At 40.5% G+C, this 24,899-nt stretch overlaps 1 protein-coding gene across 1 annotated transcript in view; it reads left to right on the forward strand.

The window, feature by feature from the left end:
• csmd3b (CUB and Sushi multiple domains 3b) overlaps positions 1-24,899 on the forward strand; it is a 1,751,526-nt gene that overhangs the window by 796,529 nt on the left and 930,098 nt on the right. The window contains exon 5 of the mRNA XM_048529668.2: positions 15,252-15,459. Coding sequence (XP_048385625.1) covers positions 15,252-15,459 — 208 coding nt within the window. The remainder of the gene's footprint in view (positions 1-15,251; positions 15,460-24,899) is intronic.

Genomic DNA, 24,899 nt, shown 5'->3' on the forward strand with positions numbered 1-24,899 from the left:
TAATTGATAACAGATTCCTTCATTTCCTGGACTTTTCCCTTCTTTAGAAAACAAATAAATTATCTTCATAACCAAACTTTCAGAGACCACAGCAAGTCTGACCTACTTTGGTGTTTCCCAACCTTACCCAATTTGTGAGGTGCATTGGAGCCATTTTGTTTTGGATGAGGGACTAAATACAAATTTCTGTAGTTATGCCCTGCTTGAGATTATAAAGTAAATTTACAAGTGGACCTTCATCTGAATGTTCTGTAAGTCGTGAAAAAGATTCAGGTTCTTTGCCATATTTACCATTTAATTATGACATTGTACCCATTAACAGCAATTGGAACAGGAATTAAAAAACATTTTTTCGTCAATTATAGCATTGGATAGACAGATAGTCGAGGCGGAGGGTTTAGAATTTACAGTAATGGGTCTTGGAATGTTTTTAGCTTTGTTAGCTTGACATGTGGAAAGGAAAACGACATGCCAATCATAAAAGGGATAATTCCAAGTATATTTATTAAAATAATTCTTGAAAGCCAGCACAGATGTACAAACATGAGATTGTATCTTAAAATTTAATATGCTTTTTATTAGAAATGACTGTCTGAGAGGTCACATCTTTCAACTACAGTATTTGCAACATTATGGGAGATGTATAAAAGTTGATTGAAACATATAAACAAAGGATAATGAAATCATTACATAATTTTGCCATGTGATTCAGAGAGATTAGTGAAACCCATTTGTGATCAAACTACAGGGTACTTTTCATGACACAAATTACTTAGTCAGGGGATTAAAAACATTTTTTTGTCAATTGTAGCATTGGATAGACAGATAATCGAGGCGGAGGGTTTAGGATTTACAATAATTCGGAAAATCGGCAGTTTTGAAATATAATTAATATGGACCAGGAATTTACTCACATTGTGCCATTCATAGCTTTTGTGAAAATAAACAAGAATATGGAGATTTAAGAAACTAATTCCTTCAAACTTGAATGTGAGCATTTAATAATGCAATAATACTTTGGATCATTCTCTTAGAAATAGGAATTCCAACTCCATAGATTTGGTGTGTTCCATATTTAATAAATTGCTGCTGGCCTGGCTTAAAATATCACAGCTAGATGTGGTCAAGGTCTCTTCAATAAAACATTAATCCACCAAAGCAGAAGTCAGGAAGAGTTTGAAAATAACGAGAATGAATGATTGAAATCAAGATTTTCTCTGTAATAGAAACATGAATGCAGTATCTAATTCAGCCTATTAAATAAATGGAATTTGTGTATAAAGAATAGGCCTATAAATTATTTAAATTGAATCAATAGGTTTGCATAAAACAGCATTTTATTTTGACTGTGATAATGGGAACTGCAGACACTGGAGAATCCAAGATAACAAAGTGTGGAGCTGGATGAACACAGCAGGCCAAGCAGCATCTCAGGAGCACAAAAGCTGACATTTCGGGCCTCTGATGAAGGGTCTAGGCCCGAAACGTCAGCTTTTGTGCTCCTGAGATGCTGCTTGGCCTGCTGTGTTCATCCAGCTCCACACTTTGTTATTTCATTTTGACTGTTCACAACAACAAAAAGATCTCACCACACCCAACTGGCTTGATTTTGAATAACTTAAACCATACTGTCTGACATTAGATGAGAGTCAGGGATTGAACCCCATTTACTAAGTAATCCTAAGCAATGGGAATCAATTTCAGATTTGAGGCTTGCAGGGTGAACACACTTACATGCACATATTCAAAGCTATGCATAAGGATACATAGCGTTCTATTCTTTGCAGGCAGGAATTATCCGCACACACATTGCAGCCATTCCTATGCAAACCTAAGATGCATCTGTTCCCCGGTTCATTCTTCAGGGCAATTTTAACCAAGCAAAGTTGAAATGCCTGTTTTAAATTCAAACAAACTTTGTGAATTAACAACAGAAACAAAAACAGTGCCTGTAGACAGAAATCAGAGTTAATATTCCAGGCCAGGTGACCCTTCCTCAGTTGTGAGGATGGGTCACTGGACGTGAAATTTTAACCCTAGTTTCTGTTTTCACATATGCTCCCACACCTGCTGAGCTTTTCCAACAATTTATGTTTGTGAATCAGAAACAAAGCAGAAATTTCTGGAAAAGCTTAGCAGGTCTGAGGAAGGGTCACCGGACCTAAAATCTTAACATCGGTCTCTCTTCCACTGTTCTTTTGGATTTTACTTGCCAGTTACCTGTCAGGCAAAGTCGAACTTGTACATTTTCCAATGCAATCTCTCTACCAGTCAGAGCCCATTTGCCAACCAAGGAGCTCTTCCCTGATAGCATGAACAAAATGTTGGTTCCCTTTCACATTGGACTTCTAGCTTATTGTTCTGATGAGTGTATGACAAAAACCTTGACAAGTTGTATTATTTTTCACAATGTTGTCACGCTGATGTATCAAACTCCAAAATACTATGGATGTTTTTAACTCTTAATTCCAATATGAGTTTGTTTTTTGGAGATGTCTGCTGCAGACATTGAAAGAGCAGGGATGTAAATTTAAAGTCATCTGGCAAAGTTTTGTGTGAATAAATTTCATACCGTTAGAGTGTCAAGGAAATGTCCAACAGAAAGAGAGAGAGAGAAAGAGAGGGAGAGAGAGAGAGACAGCGTAACAGTGTAGGGATCTTAGGAGTTACCATTAGCCTAAGACTGATCTGCATTTAAATTCTGTTGGTACAAGAGCAATTGCGATATCGGGGATTAAGTAACTCACATCTTGATTCTCCAAAATCTGTCCCCCAATGAAAAGTTACATGTGTGAAGGAATTCCCCTCACTTAAAAGGTTGATTATACGGCTCCAACAGCATCCACAACAAAGCAGGTGGCTTTTTCAAATCCACGTTCACTTTCTCCACCAATGACAGTCAGTAGCCCCAGTGTGTACCATCTAGAAGATGCGCTGCAGAAATTCGCCAAGTATCCTTAGGAAAAACCTTTCAACCCAAGACCTCTATCATCTCAAAGGACAAGAGCCACTCACTATCTGACTTGGAAATATATTGCTATTCATTCACTGTTGCTCAGTCAAAACCATGAAAACCTTCTCCTAACAGAATTGTGTACTAACCACTGTCAACCTTGAGTCTGCTGTGAAGGCTACATGAGAAGAACCCCGTTCACTCGTCACCCCGTCATTGGAAATAAACAGACTTCCTTGCTCTGAGTGTTAGAAACCAGCTAGTTCACAAGTTCATGAAAGGAAACAGGACAACAGATGGATCTTCTCGCTCCAAGTCTTGCTGACTAATCTCTGTCAAGAGGTAACAGGACAAAAAGATCTCAATTAATCTGCAAAAGCCCAAAATCAAATGTTAAGCTATAAAATTGCACAATCTCCCCAATTCAAACTCAAAGAGACTGATCCATACATCTTTTAACTTTTATCTTTGTTTTGGGCTCGATGCTTATTCCTACTCTTTGTATATATGTTTATGTTCTTATTTCTCTTTGTGTTCAGGAATCAACAAAATAATCTATTAACTCAAGAAAGCCTGGTTAAATTGGCTTATTTTAAAGACTATAAGAAACAGGAACAGAAGTAGTTCACTCAACCCCTTGAGCCATTCAGTAAGATCATGGCTGATCCCATATTACATAGAACATTACAGCACAGTACAGGCCCTTCGGCCCTCGATGTTGTGCCGACCTGTCATACCGATCTCAAGCCTATCTAACCTACACTATTCCATGTACATCCATATGCTTATCCAATGACGCCTTAAATGAACCCAAAGTTGGCAAATCTACTACCGTTGCAGGCAAAGTGTTCCATTCCCTTACTACTCTCTGAGTAAAGAAACTACCTCTGACATCTGTCCTATATCCTTCACCCCTCAATTTAAAGCTATGCCCCCTCGTGCTCGCCATCACCATCCTAGGAAAAAGGCTCTCCCTATCCACCCTATCTAACCCTCTGATTCATATTCATCTTCACCCCTACCCCCTCTCTAAGACGGTCATAACTGGATTATTTTAAAAAAGGATCCCTCCCTTGTGGATACATTTCTCCCACATCTTGATTCTCCAAAATCTGTCTCCCATCCAAAAGTTACACTTAGAAGGTTGATCGTACAGCTCCAACAACGTCTACAGCTTGGCAGCATCCACAACAAATGAGTTTATGTTTCCCCTGAGGGGATATTCCCTCTTGCAGGACCAAAGGATATGGCTTCTGAATTAAGGGATGAATATTCACGTTGGTGTGTTTTCTGGTAACCCTTGATTCCCCTACTGATCAAGAACCTATCTTCTCAGCCTTAAATACAGACAAGGACTCAACCCCAAACAGCTCTCTGTGGCAATGAATTCTAAAGACTCCCAACCCTCTTACACAAGAAATATCACCTCACCTCAGGCTTAAGTTGTCACCCCTTAATTCAGAAGTCATATCCTTTGGTCCTGCAAGTGGGAACATCCCCTCAGGGGAAACATAAACTCATTTGTTGTGGATGCTGTCAAGCTGTAGACGTTGTTGGAGCTGTATGATCAACCTTTTAAGCGAGAGGAATTCAATCACGCATGTAACTTTTGGATGGGAGACAGATTTTGGAGAATCAAGATGTGGGAGAAATGTATCCACAAGGGAGGGATACTTTTTAGAATAATCCAGTTATGACCATCTTAGAGAGGGGATAGGGGTGAATAATAAAGAAGGGGAACAAGTTTATCCCTCCTCACTCAGGACCTTCATGATTTATCCATCTGGAGCCATAATAACTCAGGAAACCTAGCCCAGATCTGACTGTAAACGTACTCATAAATCAATAATGGTGATCATGAATCATGTTTCCCTGACCCTGTACAGGCATACATTAAAACAACATTTCAAAATTAATGTTCTTGTTGCTTAAGGATGTGAACAAAATATATTTATGTGGGGTTATTTGTATGAGCAAACAGAGTTCATCAATTTGCTACTGATTATTTTCAGAGAGATCCAAAGTGAATAGATTGCATTTAACAAGTGAATGAGTCAAAATGTAACAATTTAATGGAACACAAGATTTGTTAAATTGCTATAGATTTTCTAACATCCTTTCAGTATTGTTTTCATCTGCAATAGTGAGAACGGAAAATCAATATTTGCTGGCCAAAACGTGTCATCCATGGCTGAGCTAATACAATGTTGCCTCTTGAATTGTCGGATTGTGTGTTTAAGACCCAGAGTTAACCACAAAAATGAATGCTGACACTCCAGCACAGGACTGATGGAAGGGCTTAGATGGATGTGTGCCAAATGTTGGCAAACGGGACTAGGTCAGGTTGGGATGTCTGGTTAGCACGAATGAGTTGGACAGAAGGGTCTGTTTCTGTGCTGTATGACTCTATGACTTCGGGAATAGTGGGACTTGAGTTGTAGTGCACTACCCGGTGGGTTTAAGAAAATATTTGGGGGGCTTTTGGCCAGTATAGAACTGAATTGGATTGAATTGGAGTCAAAGGCATTGATGATTTGGGGTATGGTTTGCTAAAGGGTAGAGCTTAAGGAAAATAACAGGTTCTGTGCTGCAATTAAGACTTGGCACTGGAAACAAGAATGGGTTTCCCACAGGCTTCAGAGTTGTCCCTGGCAGTCTGACAGGAATTTTCAAAACCAAGCTTTTTTCACTTGGTAGGTACAATCAAGGTGATATTACTTGACAAAGCTAAAAGGGCAGGACAATGGAACTATTGGCACAGCACTTGGATTTTGAGAAATTACAAGAGATGCTGAATACTTTGGGGTGGTGAGATAATAGAAGATAGTGATACTCAGTTAAAGAAGCTTGAATATGAGGAGATAATAAAAAAACGGGATGGAATTACAATGTAAAAGTAAAGATAAGAAAAGGATATTCAGAGCAAAGCAAAGGGAAATACAATTGAAAAGAATGGAAATAAGAAAACCAGGATTAGAATTGCAAAGAGTAGAGAAAGTATGAGAAAATGTATATTAGCAAAAAACTGCACAGTTGTAATAAATGCTGATGCAGGCTTCGTTGGGGAGAACCTAAGTCATAATTTAAAGTCAAATAAGGAAGTGCATCATTTTGGACAGGGCCTGTCAAAATTTGAGGAAAAAGATGTTTGAGGCATTGTTCATTTGAGAAAATGGCAAGACAAATGAAATGGGCAAAAGAGGACTGGACACTGCTAATTTCGATTAATTTGACAAGCCATGCACATGAAATGTGTGCTTCACTATCAGAAGAGCTTTCTTAGGATTGTAATGCAGCAAAGATGACTATAGTGGTTGCATATGTGTTACTGCCTGAGGCAGCTTGGGCAATGGTTCTGGAATTGAAGGAAGCACCCTTGGCAAATCTGTTTTGAATTTGACTGTATTAAGCAAAGTGAAATTGACAGACGAATAAGAGTGTTAGCAGGTGAAAACACATACACAGTTCTGACAGAGGTTACTCTCTTATAGGAAATTAAAAACCTCATAATATTCTATTGTGAGAACTCCTCTTTTGGACCAAAACGTTACAACTGCTGGGCAGGCAGCAAAAATGACTAACAATTATGAGTTAAATCCACAAAACTAAATCCTTGCTCACTGACCATCATAAATTTGAAAGGAGTAGAAAAATGAGAGAAGGCAAATCTCAGTTAAGAAATGGATATTTACGAATGCCCAAGGATTCCTCCTGAGATCAGAAAGGAAACTACTGAGGATAGAGGTGAAAATTGGAAGCCAGAGGTGTTTCTATTGTAACAAGGTGGAGCACATCCATTCAAAATGCTGGAAGTTGAAAGGGAAAAGTATGGAACTGGTTGGAGTTCCTAAGACTGAGCCTGAAAAACAAACTCAGAAAGGAAAGGTTATGTAGCTTTAACTACAATAGGGGGAGGTGATGGCCTCGGCGTATTATCACTGAACTATTAATCCAGAGACCCAGATAATGTTCTGGGAGCCTGAGTTTAAATCCTGCAATGGCAGATGGTGAAATTTGAATTCAATAAATATCTGGAATTAAGAGTCTAATGATGACCATAAATCCATTGTTGAATGTGGAAAAATCCATCTGGTTCACTAATGCCCTTTAGGGAAGGGAACTGTCATCGTTACCTTGTCTGGCCTACATGTGACTCCAGACACACAGGAATGTGGTTGGCTCTTAACTGCCCAATGGGCAATAAATGCTGCCAAACATTTAATAAATAATAAAGGAAAAATAGAAGCAATTTAATGCAGTTTTGTAAGCGTGTTTTAGCAATGCCTCAAATGTAACAAAACCAGCACCTTTTGATATTACACCAATTTTTAAGAACAATTTAGTGAAGTGTTAATGGATATTGGAGGGCTATGACTACAAACGAAAGCAGGATGTCAGTATACCTTTACAATTATAGATAATGACAACTCAATGCTAAAAGTGTCTTGCGCTGACCAAGTGCTTACCATGGAAATTAAAATTCCCAGAGAAGAAGCTTTGTCTCAGCAAGACTAGATGAACAGTCAGTCGTGACTGGTGTGCATACCTTGAAGAGACCTGAACACTAAAGATAATGCGTAAAATGCCGTGCAAGGAAGGACAAGACTGGGACTGACTAGAACTAACAAACCACTTTTGTTAATGAGCAATAATTTTCTTGATAATTATGTAATTTGGAACTGCACAGAATAATGCGTGCAATTTGAAAAAAAAATGGAAATGGGAATGCTTAGAGAAATGTGCTTTTAAAGACGTTACTCTCACTAATATACTATTGTTGCATGACATCAGTTGCAGGTCCCTTCAATTTGATAAAAGGCTAGACATGAATTACTATGAGTGAAATTGTTCAGTTTGGACTCTGGCAACATACGTTGCGGAGTTGGGCAACAGGCCCTTTGTTGCCTAGATTGACAATGAGAACAACTCAAGCCACCTTTTATGATTTTCATAAGCAGTGTGGCAAGATTTTTGCAGCGAGATGTCAGTTGACGGGGATTAATGCTTGTTTAAACTTAAAGATGGCTCAGGTGCAATGGATGCGCAGTGAAGTCCAGGATATCCTCTGTGTGGTGAGATAACAAGGTATAGAGCTGGATGAACACAGCAGAAATGAAGAAGGGTCCAAACCGAAAACGTTAGCTTTCCTACTCCTCTGATGCTGCCTGGCCTGCTGCCTTCTTCCAGCTCCTCACCTTGTTATCTCAGATTCTCCAGCATTGGTGGTTCCTCCTATCTCTGTGTGGTGAGCTGTTTGGATAATGGCAAGTGGTAAGTTGTAGTGGAAATCACATGTAAGAAATGCCTTAGGATTGTGAGAGGCAAGCTTGGAAAAGACAGCAAGACCACTTACAGACTTAAATCCCTCCAAAAAAGTCCAGGGAACTCCAGCTTAAAAATAATGTAAGATTCCGCTGTATGTTGTTTTATATCTGCAGTGGAAAGTGAAACTTCATGAAGTTAGTGTCAGTAAAAATGAATACTTTCAACTAGATTTCACATGAAAATTTATCTCGGAAATATTCTAAAGTCATATTTGAATATTATTTGAAACCATTTTGGGAAACAAGCAAGCTCATTATTGAAATAACTTAAAGAAGAAGATTAACTAATTTTTTCATGACAATAATTATCTAATATGTCTTATTTCTACATGCTGAGATATTCTCGACAAGGCATAATTTCAAACTGCAGCCAAGAAGTATAGCCAGAGGTGCAGTTAATTATCATCAATTAACATAATTTCAATAGATTGGGAAGAAGGAGGCTGTTGTACCCCAGAAAGTGTCGCTACCTTTATCCCAGAAAGTTCAGGCTCAGGTCCCACCTGCCACAGAGGTGAATCATGTCATGTCTGAACAGGTAGATTACAAATAATTAACACTAGGGAGGATGCCAGCCTAAATACTCTGGATAACCAAGATCCCTAGAGGAATTATTCATGTAAACTAGAAGGGTGGGAGATGGAGGTGGTCAGGAGAAGCAAAATTTACAAATCTAAAGAAAAAATTCAAGGCAATAGAGAAATGTCACAATTTTGTTAAATACAAAACAGTGTCTGACCGGCAAGCAAGAGTTTACTCATAATAAGATCTCAAGAACTAGGAAGTGACATAAACCTTTTGGCTCATTGGGTCTTATCAGCCATTCACCGAAATAATCATTAAGCTGAATGTGTCCTGATCTTCTCTTATTTGTCTGCTGCCAAAACCCTTGACTCCCAATTCAAAGCAAAATTTGTCTAACTAAGCAATAAAATTTATTCAATGCATGAGCCTCAACTGCTTGCTGGAAGAGACAACTCCAAACAGTGACCACACTCTAATGGGAGAAGAAATTCCGCTGTGTCTCCAATGTTTCATTCATGGAGGTGGACATGTGCAAAGTCCCACCACATTGTCACTGGTATATCTCAGATTAACTTTACTGCACTTTGGAGCTTACTGACATCTTACAGTGCCAGGCTACTTTGTGCACAGGGAGACACTGTCATCTCTTGCATCAGAGCAAGGTGCATCTTAAGGTTCTTGTTTTCTTAATGCTCACTCACTTTGTGCTTACTTGGATGCCCATAGTGTTTCTACCTTGCCTTGCCTTTCATTTAACATATTTCTGTTTCATTCATAACTTTCAGGCTGTTATTGGTTCTGCTTTGCTTTGCTTTATAATGCAGACAGAAAGCCAGGTAACGCACACTTGTGAGCAATAAATGGGGTGACCACATTGCTGCATGGCACCATGCTATATCAATATCTACAGAATGTGCCAGATGCTGATAGGGCGAACATACCAAATGGCCATATCTGAAGTTCTAAGGGGAGTCATCTTGAGTCTATTGAAGAGGAATTATAGTTAGTCAAGGAGCCGGTCTGTTGTTCATTTAAAAAAAACTGTTGTTTGGTGTAGAAAGTACAGAGGGCACGGCAGGTTAGTAATTCAGGTAGATGGGATGGCTGAGAGACATAGTCAGAAGATGCTGCATGAAAGATTGAGAGTGGTGCTGCAAGCCATGGTTAAAGGTGAATGCAATGGCAGAGTTAGGGTGAATGTGAGTTAGCAGAAACAAGGCTATGATGTTGAGCCTTGCCAAGTGCATGTGGCATTAACTTCTTGTGGTTTTGCTGCAGTTTCATCCAGACCATGAATAGGGCACTGACCCAGTTGGTAACTTCAACCTAAGCTCATCATGTTTCGAAGAATGTGCAGCTGGCAGTTAAATATATCACCACTTATGTGAACATCATTCTGGCACTGGTGAGCACTTCCACCCTGCTGAGTGCATGATTGCATGAGAGTGATTTGCCCAGACTCACAGAGGGAACCCCCTTTTCTCCACATCCCATCAAACATCTTATGATTGATCCTCAGCTAACATTTGGGAAAATTCAGCCATTTGAATTTGCCTGAATCAGTTATTAGGCTCACACGTGTCGTAATGATGCTTACCAAATAAGTTATGAAGTGCTTACGTGAGTAAAAGATATGGGCCATAATCATAGATTGAAAAGTTGACCTTGTTCAATTCCTCATTTTTTGCCAAGCCAAGCTAAACTCGATTAAAATTATGTATTACAGCTGACAAATGCACTGAAGTGGAACAAATAACCTTTTTAGCAAGTTGCCTTTTTTTGCACAAAAGCATTTTCTTTGGAGACAATTTCATCATACATTGGGCCGAGATTTCAGATTCACCTCTGAAATCTGGTCTCACAGTGATTATCTAAAGTCTCTATCAAACTCTGTAAGAAATTAATGCAAATAGCAAATTCTGTTATAGGCGTCATTTTGTTGTGATTTATGATAACAATGACACCAAATGTTGGGAACTGAGGCACTGACCATGAAGAACAGGTATATTTTATATTCTGATGATATGCTGCTTTCAGTGTTTTAACAATAAAGATTTATTATTGGTTTCACTTGGGGAATTAAAATTTTACTTATGGCACATTATTATTTGGTTTTATCAATGATTTGTCTCTAATAGCAGATTATCTTTCAAAATGAAGGTCAGATTTTTAGTCCAAAGAAGAGCAAAATCTCCACTCCCCACCTATACTCTCTCCACCTATCTACTTTACGCTCCATCTTCGGCCCACCTCCCCCTCTCTCCCTATTTATTCCAGTTCCCTCTCCCCATCCCCCTCTCTGATGAAGGGTCTAGGCCCGAAACGTCAGCTTTTGTGCTCCTGAGATGCTGCTTGGCCTGCTGTGTTCATCCAGCCTCACATTTTATTATCTTAGTAGGATTAGTGTACTGGTTTCACACCACCAAAAACAACTATTGATCCTTTACTCTTGTATGATGTGGTACTTTGATGTTTTTTTTCTTTAAATGCTACTTCTTTTCAATGAGTTGATTTATATTATATAAATTAATCAAAGTTTGAATCACAGTTCAATGCTAATTAAATACATTACTGAACATCATTCATTCACAAGGACTGGGTGATAAAAACAGTTTTGTGGCTAGTTATTAAAGAATTGTAGAATTACAGAACATTGAGGGTGATTTGATGCATTGCATCAGTGATGGTACTTTGAAAGTGCTTTACAAACAGACCCAGTGTCCAATCTTACCTAAATGTCCTATAAATATTTAATTTATCCAATTTCCTTTTGAAAATTGTTAATGAATCCAGCTGACGATGTTAAAAATTATGATCCATTTAAGAATGAATCAGGACATGCTCCAGAGTTAACATAATGCAGCTAATCCTCATTGAAGCAGATATTTCATGATAGTTTTTCCCTCATAAGAAGAGTGAGTTAGGTAGTGGAGGGAGAAGACTGTAGTTTGTATTTCACTACGAAATGAAAGTGACCGGCTGCACAGTTTATCTCTTGCTTTGATAAATTGAGTCTGACTAATATAACATCTGTTTCTACAGACAGGATCATTGTAATGTATTGCATATCTTCTGATTTTCTCATGGCATCACTGATTCACTTTATACGTTAATGATCGAGATGAAGGAACTGAGGACAGTCTGGCTAAGTTTGCAGATGATGCAGAGATAGGTGCAGGGGCAGGTAGTATTGAGGAAGTGGGGAGGCTGCAGAAGGATTTGGACAGGTTAGGAGAGTGAGCAAAGAAGTGGCAGATGGAGTACAATGTGGGAAAGTGTGAGGTCATGCATTTTGGTCGGAGGACTAAAAGCATGGGCTATTTTCTAAATGGGGAGAAAATTAAGAAGTCTGAAGTGCAAAGAGACTTGGGAGTTTTAGTCCAGGATTCTCTCAAGGTAAACTTGCAGGTTGAGTCAGTAGTTAGGAAGGCAAATGCAACTTTATTTTGAGAGGAATTGAATATAAAAGCAGTGATGTATTTCTGAGGCTTTGCAAGGCTCTAGTCAGGCCACATTTGGAGTATGGTGCACATTTTTGAGCCCCATATCTCAGAAAAGATGTACTGGGCCTGGAGTGGGCTCAGAGGACGTTCATGGGAATGGTTGCAGGAATAAAACCTTAACATACGAGGAATGCTTGAGAATTCCGGATCTGTACTCAAATGGGGGATCTAATTGAAACTTTTGGAAGACTGAATGGCCTGAATGGCACAGTGGATGTTGGGAAGATGCTTCCATTGGTAGGAGAGACTAGGACTCAAGAGCACAGTCTTAGAGTAAAGGGAAAACCTTTTAGAACAGAGATAAGGAGAAACTCCTTCAGCCAGGGAGTGGTGAATCTATGGAATTCACTGCCACAGAAGGCTGTAGAGGCCAGATCATTGAATATATTTTAAGACAGAGGTACATAAATTCTTGATTGTCAGCGGGGTCAAAAATTATGGGGAGAAAGCAGGAGAATGGAGTTGAGAAACTTATCAGCCATGATTGAAAGAGCACACTTGATGGGTTGAATGGTTTAATTTCTGCTCCTATGTCTGATGATCTTATGATTCATCTGCCACTCACTTAACCTGTGTCATCTCATTACTGACCCCTCTGCTACTGGAGCCAAATCTCTGCAATTACTTAATCAAAATTATGGAACAAAATAAAAAGAACTGTGAGTGCTGCAGATCTGAAACAAAACAGAAATTACATGTGAAAATCAACAGGTTTGGCAGTATTTGTGGGAAGAAAGCAGGATTAATGCTTTGACTTCCGATGGAGTGTCAGTGGACTCAGAACGTTAACTCTGCTTCCTTCCCACAGATGCTGCCAGACCTGTTGAGTTTCACCAGTAATTTGTTTCTGTTTCACAACTTTGAACATTTATAGAAAATCTCTGCTTAAAAGTCTTTGGTTTATGGAGGACAACTGCTGGTCTACTTTCACCATATCAAGTCTGTCATTCATTTTTAATAAATGCCTTCGTCACCCACATTAATTCCTTAATCTTTGTTGAAGTGTAGTTTCTGACAGTGATCATAATTCTTGGTCATTGTTGCTGAGGGCTTAACCAATTTATTCTTATACATGTACAACATTTTGTCCTGAATTTTATCTGTACAGGTAGAGAGTATGAAAATATTTGCTCATTTTGATAGCTTTCTCCACATGCCTTACCACTTCAAAAATTGGTGTGCATACGCTCAATCTTTGTTCCTGGACCTGCTTAAAATCTGGGCCATTTAGTTTAGGTTGGCTCTTCTCATTCTCCCTACCAATATTCATCCACATTCTCTGTATTGTTCTGTACCACATTTCATTTGCCATGTGTCTTTAGTCTGTCTACATACTCCTGAAATCTGTTGCTCCATATTATCAGTCACATTGGCAAGATTCATGTCATGGCAAGCTTTGAAATTATGCCCTGTATACACAAGTCTAACTCTCTCAATTGTCTCACCACAGACCCCGGGAAATACAATTGCACAGCTCCCCAAAGTCCGACAAATAGTTGTTCACCATTGCCTGTTATTTTCTGTCCCTTTCCAAATTTGGATATAAACTGCCATTTATACTGGACTTCGGCTTTGTTAACATGTTTATTATTTAGCATATTCTGAAATGCTTTCCAAACTTCTATGTAAAATCACAACAACTGCACTGCCATCATCAACTCCGAATATTCCTTCCTCAGCTGTCCGTACATTTCCAAGTGCACTTGATTTTTCCCCCTATTTGCATAAAGTTTCCCTGCTTCTTTTGCAAGATTAGTTTATTATTAATTACACACAGTTCAACACTATCCTCCAGCTCAGCCTTCTTACCTAAGGAACATTGAAAAAATTGTGTCCATCCTTGCATCCTTCAAGTAATTAGGATGCATCTCATCTGAACTGGCTTACTTTTCTACTTCATACTGCTTTCATTTTAAGTAGCTCCCTTTATCTATTTGTATCTCCTCCATTATCAGTGTTACCACCTCTTATACTACTAAGTTGAGTGCATTCTTACTTATTAATTTAGTAGCTAAACCGTTCTGTCTGCTTTTGCAAGACAATTTAAGGTCTAAAGCTATGGTCTTAAATATAAACAAAGCAAACTACATATTTCTTGAGAAGTGCGTTGGCTAAGATTACATTGGAAAACTGCATTAAAAGGTATTGCAATGGGCAGCCAATGACTTGTATTTGATGAATAAACAATTTAGAACACTATTCCTTCCTTTTTGATGGCAAAATGCCTCAGTGGTTAGCACTGCTGCCTCACAGTGCCAGGGACCCGGGTTTGATTCCACCCTCAGGTGACTGTCTGTGTGGAGTTTGCACATTCTCCCCGTGTCTGATTGGGTTCCGCTGGGTGCTCCGGTTTCCTCCCACAGTCCAGATATGTACTGGCTAGGTGGATTGGCCATGCTAAACTGCCCATAGTGCCCAGGGATGTTTAAGTTAGGTGGGTTAAACATGGGAAAATGCAGGGCTGGGAGAATGGGTTTGGGTGGGATGCTCTTCGGAGGGGTGGTGTGGACTTGTAAGGCCGACCTGTTTCCACACTGTAGGGATTTTATGATTCTCTGAAAAACCCACAGAAAGGGGAAAAGATTGGTGGCATGACAACTTATAGTGGCATTCCAAGAATTAACTTTTCAACATTCCTCCCCCAGTCTTCAAATCCCATCCCTTTAGCCTCAGTATTGGCCGCCATATCTTTAGCTATGGTCCTAACTTTATGAATTCCCTCGTTAAATATCTCTACTTCTCTTTCTTCCTTGAAGACTCTTTGAGCTTTAGATCAACTGTACTGCATTTCCTTTTGTGGCTCAGTTTAAACTTTATAGTCAGTTCACGCTCTCGTAAGTTGAATTATGACGATTTACTGTGTTAAAGGCACAACACAAATGTATGCTGTTGCTGCTGTGTGTGGCAGAAATGTAAATTAACAAAATAATTTCATTTCCTATCCAGTTGAAGATGGCTGTGGTGGAACTCTGCAAGGATCCAGTGGCATTATTTCCACGCCAAACTTTCCCGGTGAATATTATAATAATGCCGACTGCACCTGGACTATAGCAGCTGAGCTTGGCGACACCATCTCACTCATTTTTACAGATTTTCAGCTTGAAGAAAAATATGATTACTTAGAAATTGAAGGATCAGAGCCACCAACAATATGGTAAGTAAATAATATTTCTGTTTCCTTCCCAGAATAAAGTTCTTAAGCTATCAATTTTTTGGCAATCATTTAATTATGTTTCAATTAAATGTATCTTGAAAGGAAGAATTACACGGTTTGTCTTTTCTGGACATATTGAGTATAATGTTCTCTGAAAGTCAGCATGTTGTTCCATGACACTGGAAAGATAATTTAATTTTTCTTTATCAGATTATGGTAATTTGATGGACTTCAAATTGATGTTCAATCAGTAACCGTATAAATACTTACCTTGTTTGTAATATTAAACTATTGTCTATGCTTAGAACACTTTGAATGTTTTATGTGTTAAAACACTTCACCAAGGCACCCCTGCTATTAAGGATGACAAAGGGACACACCCTTCCTAGTTCAACTTGATTTTATTATCAAAATGTCCCTTATTGAAATCATCACGTGAATGTTTCCCAAATTCCAATAATATTCACTCATTGGTAAGCACTATCCATCTGTGAAAGGATATCACCCACAACAATCCATGTGTTTGGGCCATTGGAATTGTCTTTCTCTCCAACATAGGGATGGCTGTCTTACATGACAGTGGATCTCCCAAGTCAGGGTAGATCTTCTACTGGGTCTTTTTGTGTTGCTGCACTGTCTTCTGCCACAAGCCTTGTTGCAGGTTTTCACTGAGTGGGTGGCATCCAGGTGTGTGTTTTTACCCCTCCCTCACCACAGGCCTTCGAGAATGTTTTATGGCCTTTGACCAACTGAGTCATGAGCATCCAATGGGCTGTCTCTGTTGCTGTGCCGAGGACAGGAGCCAGAAAGTCTGATCAATACTGCTCGAGTACACAACCTTTGGGCTGGTTGTAATTGGTACCCCTTGATCCTCTTTGAACTTGGTTTCCACTTTTTTTCTGTTGCCAAAAACTATTGGCTGCTGTTTAGTTTAGTTTGGCCAATTTTCTGTCTGGCCTGATTTCTCCAGCTGTGGGTCAATTTAAAACGTCTAATTCTGGGTTCGTGGTTGCTTGACCCCAAAACTCAGTTGTGGCATTTGAACCTTGTCTCAATTGACTTGTCGTGCTATTTTCTGATACTTAATTAACTTCTGTGTATAAACACAACTTTTGTCCAATACATAGTTATGAAGCAGGGATTTGCAGAGCCTGTATCTTTAGTTAGTGCTGGTGAGGCCATTCCAAATGCCATCTTACTGAGTGTGTTAACCTAAGTATAAGCAGCGATCTGTAGCTTTATGCTGGGCAGGCAGTAGATGATATCTGTTGATAAGTAATGATGATTTGAAGTCAACAATGCTATTTTGGACACCAGTGCTCTAGATAACTCCCTCTGTTGACCTTGCAGAATTGAGCATTCAACAGCAGAAAGAAATCCTCACTAAACACAATTGAAAGTGATCATCAACAACTTTCAGTTGTTAGTTGGTGAGTGGTTAGAATAAGGAATGTTCTGCCCAAAAGTATGGTGGAAGTAGATCTAATCATAGCCTTCCAAAAAGAGTTGGACAATTATCTGAAGTAACATAATTTACAGGCCAACGGGGAATAGACATTTGAGTGGGCCGAGGTGATTTAGTTTTACCAGAGAATTGAAATAGGCAAAACGGGTCAAATGGCCTCTTCCTGTGCTGTGTTCAATCTCTGATTGTTTTGTTGCTGATTAATCTCACTGCTCTGTTGTGTTTTCTTTTGTGGGTGGAAGTACTGAGTGTCTTGAGGATTGCACTTAATGACAGATTTTATTCTTGGGCAGAAGTGTGACTTGAGTCCTCAATCAATGGTTCAGACATGAGTGTGCCACCAACTGAGCTGTGTCTGACACCAATGATTAATGCGACGATGGTGCAAGGCGACTGCTTATTGGTTAAATAGAGGTGTTTTTCAAAACAATTAACAAACAAAGGAGACTGCATTGTAAGCAGTGAATACTCAGTTAAAAGTACTCTGTTAAAAGAAGATGTAAATTACTGTTTTAACTAGAAGTAGTGTTTAGCACTGCTATTAGTGAAAGGCCAGGAGTAAATGGCGGGCTTTGCATCTCCTGTACCCTCACAAGAAGGGAAAGTGGTTTGGTGGGATTTGAACGGTGGACCAAGATATCATAAAGGGCCTGGTTCTTGTGCAGTAATGAATGATGGAGGATGATCTCTTCAGATTGGAGGAATATTGGATGAAAGACAAGACAAAGGGAGCCAAATTGTGTGTCTGCCAGCAAATGGAAATAATGAGAGGAAAATTGCAGAAAGCAATTGGAAGTTGTGGTGAAGACAAGATATATTGGAAGACCGTTATTGAAAGTGTGTTCAGCAGAACAGCGATGACAAAATCAGGTAAATTGTGAGAATGTAATGCAGCCCCTGTACGAACTAGGGTCAGAAGAAGTGTGGTCAAGGTAGCTGAGTCAGTGGAACCATTGGAAATTGGTGATTGACCTGCCTCTGAAATAGAAATAGGACAGTTGAGGCAGTGGAATGGAATCGAAGGTGAAACACGGGAGCAAATTAGTGATAATTTCCAATTATTTTGGAGTACAGGAGATGATACTGAAAGAGACATTAAAGTACTACTAACTGAACTGAAGGAGGGCACTTGGGTAGAACAAAGAATATTCTAAAAATCCTTTGAAAATTTAAATATCAACTTGGTTATGTAAGTTGCAATACGTATGATTGAACTCAGTTCAGTACTTTTGCAGCTTGTGGTTTGTATTTAATGGTACAGTTTGTAATCTTCAAATTAAGGATTCGTTTGTCTTAGGAGATCAATCGGAAATTTTACAGAATCTGGTTTCAGTTGAATTGACACCTCCAGTGATTCAGATGTAACATTTTATGACGTTGTCGCTCTCTTACATGGTACACCCATGATGCCGTGTAAATGTATGACATATTTTCTTCAGTTGCATTCAGTCTTTTCTGTGTCTTTCTGACTGCTGAGCTTATTGAAAATAAAGTCAGTTTTGAAACTAACAGATTGAATAGTGTTCTAACACATCTGCCATAGCCCCTGTACTCAATAGGATGCTTCCAGACTGTAGTTTCAAAATGTTGCTGAATAATAATTGCAAATGGATGAAATAATAAGGACCTCAATGTACCATGGTCAAGAAGATATTTTTGCTAAGTGAACGGATGACCATATAAAGAAGTGTCCAGACCTGGAATGTCAGCTTTCCTGTTCCTCTGATGCTGCTTGGCCTGCTGTGTTCATCAAGCTCCACACCTTTCAATGAGACTGTTGTGATCTGTTTAAATGGTAGAGCTTAATAGATCACCTAAAAGGCCTTTTCCCTCGCTTATTGCTGAAGTAACATCAAGTTTGTGATTTAACAGCTTCTTAACATTTGTTCTAATAAATAAAGTGCGCAAAATACTATATTTTAATCTTTCACCAGTGAGCTTTGTAATATTGAGGCAGATTGCCAGTTATTCCCCAAAACAGAATGACATTCCTCCGCAAGGTTTCCGAATCCTCTTGCAATTATAACTGAATAGAGTACAGTTTTGGAAGGCAGACGGTGGTTCTGGAAATATGGCATGTGACATGAAATGCTTTACCAACATGAAAGCAGATTCTGTTCTTCCCTGTTGTCATGACAGCATACTATGAGAATGATGAGGAGAGCTGTTGCAACATCTCGCTGTGATTGGAAGAGAAGCATGTAAAGCAAAGGAGGGAAATAATTTGAGTGCTGAGGGAGAGTGGTACGAAGAATGCTGTGGTGAACTTAATGCAAAGAAATGGAGATTCAAAGACAGCATTGTCATATGATATAACAAGGTACAGAGCTGGATGAACACAGCAGGCCAAGCAGCATCAGAGGCCCAGGAAATCAGGAAATTCTTCAGAAAATCTGAAGAAGGGTCTAGGCCTGAAACGTCAGCCTTCCTGCTCCTCCGATGCCGCATGGTCTGCTGTGTTCATTCAGCTCTGTACCTTGTTATCTCAGATTCTCCAGCATCTGCAGTTCCTACTGTCTCTTGTTGTATATATGGTCTGGGTTATATTGTTCAAGCACTTCTGATGATGAACCCATGTCTTGGAAGCAATGATCTGTGGGTTCACAGAGAAACATAGAAGTTAGGAGTAGGAAGAGGCCATTCAGCCCTTCAAACCTGCTCAATCACTTATCATGATGACTGATCATCCAACTCAATAGCATAATCCTGCTTTACCCCCATAATCTTACATCCCATTTGCTCCAAGTGCTATATCTAGCCTTTTTTTTAATACACTTAATGTTTTGGCTAAAACTACTTCCTGCAGTAATGAATTCCACAGGGTCGCTACTCTTTGGGTGAAGAAATATCTCCTCATCTCCATCAAAAATGGTCTACCCTGAATCCTCAGACTGTGACCTTTGATTCTGGACACACCTGCCATTGGGAACATCTTCTCTGCATCTACCCCGCCTAGTCTGTTAGAATTTTATAACTCTCTGTGAGTCACCTCCCCCCCGCCAATTTGTCTGAACCCCAATGAAAACAATCCTAACCTTGTCAATCTCTCCTCATACATCAGTTCCACCATCCCTGGAATCTGCCGGATAAAATTCCGCTGCACTCCCTTGAGAGGAAGAGCATCCTTCCGTAGAAAAGGAGATGAAAACTGCACACAATATTCTAGGTGTGGCTTCACCAAAGCCGTGTACAACTGCAACAACACATCCCTGCTCCTGTACATGAAACATCTTGCAATCAAGACCAACGCACCATTTACCTTCTAAACCTGCTGCACCTGCATGCTTTCTTTCAGCAACACCCAGGTCCCGCTGCACACTCCTCTCTCTCTCCCAATTTACACCCATTCAGGCAGTAATCTGCCTTTTTGTTGTTACTTCCAAAGTGAATAACCTCACATTTATCCAAATTATACTGCATCTGCCATTGATTTACCCACGAACCCAACCTGTCCAGGTCATGCTGAAGGATCTCTGTATCCTTCAGTTCACCTTCTCACCCAACTTGGTATCATCTGTAAACTTTGAGCCGTTATATCATGTTCCCTCATCCAAATCATTAATACATATTGTGAATAGCTAGGGTCCCAGCACTGATCTCTGTGGCACCCCATTAACTACTGCCTACCAACTTAAAAATGACCCATTCCTACTCGCTGTTTCCTCTCTGCCAACAAGTTTTCTCTCCATCTCAATACACTTCTCCCAGAAACCATGCACTTTAATCTTGCACAATAACATCTTTTGTGGGACTTTGTCAAACGCTTTCTGAAATTTGAAATCTACCACATTTATGAGCTGCCCTTTGTCAGCTCTACTCGTTACAACTTCAGAGAAATCCAGCAAATTTGGCAAGCATGATTTCTCCTTCATGCCAACTTTATCTGATCCTGCCACTATTTTCTCAGTGCTCCAATGTACGGTCCTTGATAATGGATTTGAAAATTTTCCCCACTTCCAAAGTTAGGCTTCCTGGTCTATCATTCCCTGTTTTCTCTCTATCTCCCTTTTTGAATATTGGAGTGATGTTAGCTACCCTCCAATCTGCAGGGACTGTTCCAGAGTCTAAAAAACCCCTGGATGATGACAGAAAATGCATCTAGATTATCAAGCCTGGGGATTTATCTGCCTTCAATCCCATCAATTTTCCTAGCACCATTCCTTTACTAATATTGATCTCCCTCAATTCTTCCCTCTCTCTAAATCATGCATTCTCCAACATTTCTAGCATCTGCTTTGTGTCCACTTTTGTGACGATAGAACCAAAGCATGTATTCAGTTGCTCAGCCATTTCTTTGGCCCCTATTATATATTCCCCCATTTCTGTCTGTTGGGGACGTACATTTGTCTTCACCAATCTCTTTCTCTTGATGGACGTATAGACACTCTTAGTGTCAATCATTATGTTCCCTGCTAACTCACTTTTGTACACTATTTTCCCCATTTTGCTCAATCCCTTGGCCCTTCTTTGCTGAATTCTAAACTGCTCCCAATTCTCAATCATATTATTTTACTTGGCCAATCTGCATGCTTCATCCTTGGATCAGATGCTATCTCTGTTTTCAATTGTAAGCCATAGATTGGCCTTCTTACAAATTTTGCTTTTGCGCCTGACAAGAATAAACAATTGTTGCCATTCACACATGCATGAATGTTTGTCATTGCCTATCCACTATCACCCCTTTAAGTAACTCTCCCCAATCTACCAAGACCAACTCATGCCTCATATCTTCATGGTTTTCTTATTAAGATTCAACTCTCTATTCTCTGAATCAACTACCTCACTCTCCATCTTGATAAAAAAAATCTATCATGTTATAGTCACTCATCTCCCAGGGTTATCATATAGCAAGATGAGCAACAATTCCCTTTTCATTACACAGTGCCCAGTTTAAGATGGCCTGCTGTTCTCCACATATTGGTCATATCCCACAGACACTCCACAGATTCCTCCCCGACCACATTGTGGCTAATTTGATTTGCCCAAGCTGTGCGCAGATTAAATGATCATTGATATTTCCTTATCACATTCATCTCTGATTTTCTGTTAATGCCATTCCCAACCTCTTTGTAGTTTGGGGGACCGTATATGACAACCCTAATTTTTTTGCCCCTTAGTATTTCTCAACTCTGCCCATACAGGTTCCACATTTTCAGACCTAATTTCTCATAATTGTGTTAATTTCCTCTTTAACCAGCAATGTGACTCCACCACTTCTTCCTTTTGCCTGTCCTTCCTAAATTCTAAATGCCCTGGGACATTCAGTTCCCATCCCTGGTCACCCTGCAGTAATGTTTCCGTAATCCCAATTATATCGCACTCATTTACATCTATCTGTGTGATTGGTTCATAGCCCCATGCATTGAGGCACAAAGCATTTAAGCTTGTCTTTTTAACATTGTTTGTCTCACGCTTATTTTTCTCAGTCGGCCTGTTAGAATTTCGTCCTTGGTTTCTCTGCCTATCAATTTTCTTATTCCCATTTCTATCTTTGGTTTTTGTCCTTCCTCTCTCCTTCTCTGACTCCTGACAAAAGTTCCCATTCCCCTGGAATATTAGTTTAAACCCTTCCACACTGTGCTAGCAAACACTTCCCTGGGACAGGGACATCAGTCCCAGCCCTGCCTGGGTGTAATCTGTCTACTTTGTATGGGCCCCACCTCCTCCAGAGCCAGTCCCAATGTCCCAGGAATCTGAAGCCCTTCCTGTGACTCCATCTTTTCGCCACGTATTCATCCGATATATCCTGTCATTTCCACTGGCCAGCACGTGACACCGGTAGTAATTCTGTGATGACGACCTGAGGTCCAATTTCTTAACTTTATTCCTAGCTCACTGTATTCTGCTTTTAGAACCTGATCCCTCTTTTGTAACCATAAGACCATAAGACATAGGAGTGGAAGTAAGGCCATTCGGCCCATCAAATCCACTCTGCCATTTAAATCATGGCTGATGGGCATTTCAACACCACTTCCCTGCACTCCCCCCGTAGCCCTTGATTCCTTTTGAGATCAAGAATTTGTCGATCTCTGCCTTCAAGGCATCCAACGTCCCAGCCTCCACTGTACTCGGCGGCAATGAATTCCACAAGCCCACCACTCTCTGGCCGAAGAAATGTCGTCTCATTTCAGTTTTAAATTTACCCCCTCTAATTTTAAGGCTGTGCCCACGGGTCCTAGTCTCCCCGCCTAATGGAAACAACTTCCTAGCGTCCACCCCTTCTAAACCAGACATTATCTTGTAAGTTTCTATTAGATCTCCCCTCAACCTTCTAAACTCTAATGAGTACAATCCCAGGATCCTTAGCCGTTCATCATACATTAACCTATGTTGTTTGTAACAATGTGTACCACGACTAATGGCTGTTCGTCCTCCCCCTCCACAATATCCTGTACTCGTTCAGAGACATCCTTCACCTAGCACCAGGGAGGCAACGAATCATCCTGGAGTCTTGTTTGAGGCCACAGAAATGCCTGTCTCTTCCCTTTACAATTGTGTCCCCTATAACTATTGCCACTTCGGCAGTCTCTTCCTCCAGGCCTGCTACAAAGTCCCACCCCACCTTGTCTGCTTTCCGGAGAGACCACTCTCTCCGTGACTCCCTTGTTCGCTCCACACTCCCCTCCAACCCCACCACACCCGGCACCTTCTCCTGCAACCGCAGGAAATGCTACACTTGCCCCGATACCTCCTCCCTCATCCCTATCCCAGGCCCCAAGATGACTTTCCACATTAAGCAGAAGTTCACCTGCACATCTGCCAATGCGGTATACTGCATCCACTGTACCCACTGTGGCTTCCTCTACATTGGGGAATCCAAGCGGAGGCTTGGGGACCGCTTTGCAGAACACCTCTGCTCGGTTCGCAATAAACAACTGCACCTCCCAGTTGCAAACCATTTCCACTCCCCCTCCCATTCTTTAGATGACATGTCCATCATGGGCCTCCTGCAGTGCCACAATGATGCCACCCAAAGGTTGCAGGAACAGCAAATCATATTCAGCTTGGGAACCCTGCGGCCCAATGGTATCAATGTGGACTTCACCAGCTTCAAAATCTCCCCTTCCCCCACCGCATCCCAAACCAGCCCAGTTCGTCCCCTCCCCCCACTGCACCACACAACCAGCCCAGCTCTTCCCCTCCACCCACTGCATCCCAAAACCAGTCCAGCCTGTCTCTGCCTCCCTAACCTGTTCTTCCTCTCACCCATCCCTTCCTCCCACCCCAAGCCGCACCTCCATCTCCTACCTACTAACCTCATCCCACCTCCTTGACCTGTCCGTCTTCCCTGGACTGACCTATCCCCTCCCTACCTCCCCATCTATACTCTTCTCTCTACCTATCTTCTTTTCTCTCCATCTTCGGTCCGCCTCCCCCTCTCTCCCTATTTATTCCAGAACCCTCACCCCATCCCCCTCTCTGATGAAGGTTCTGGGCCTGAAACGTCAGCTTTTGTGCTCCTGAGATGCTGCTGGGCCTGCTGTGTTCATCCAGCCTCACATTTTATTATCTGCTCCAAAGCCTGTCTCCTGTCACCTGAGGGGCAAGAGTATCAGTCTGTTTTTTTGCTGCAGATTCAGAGTTTCAGAATATGTCACAGCTTGATCCTCAGAAAATTAGCTTCAGGACAGCTAAAAGAGACTCACCTGCATTAATTGATGCAGGTCTATTTTAACTATGCATGTACCCATCAGAACCCATGCGCCCCAAAGAAGTCAGCTACTCACCCACCACTGGCAATTACATCTATGCAAGGTTGGATTATTAAAATAGCTCAGGCTTCAGACTGATAACTTCAGTGAGCAGCTTGAATTCACCACTGATCACCTACCCCAAATCTGCCTGAAGTCAGAATCTTTCCCAGCATCTTTACCTCTCACTATCTCAAAGCTTCTTCCTTAGCCTTTCTTCTTTGGTCGAATTTTATTCCTATTTATTTTAGCTCAATTTCTGGCTTCTTTTCACACAGCTTTAT

The sequence above is a fragment of the Stegostoma tigrinum genome, chromosome 5 (genome assembly GCF_030684315.1).
Source record: "Stegostoma tigrinum isolate sSteTig4 chromosome 5, sSteTig4.hap1, whole genome shotgun sequence".
NCBI lineage: Eukaryota > Metazoa > Chordata > Chondrichthyes > Orectolobiformes > Stegostomatidae > Stegostoma > Stegostoma tigrinum.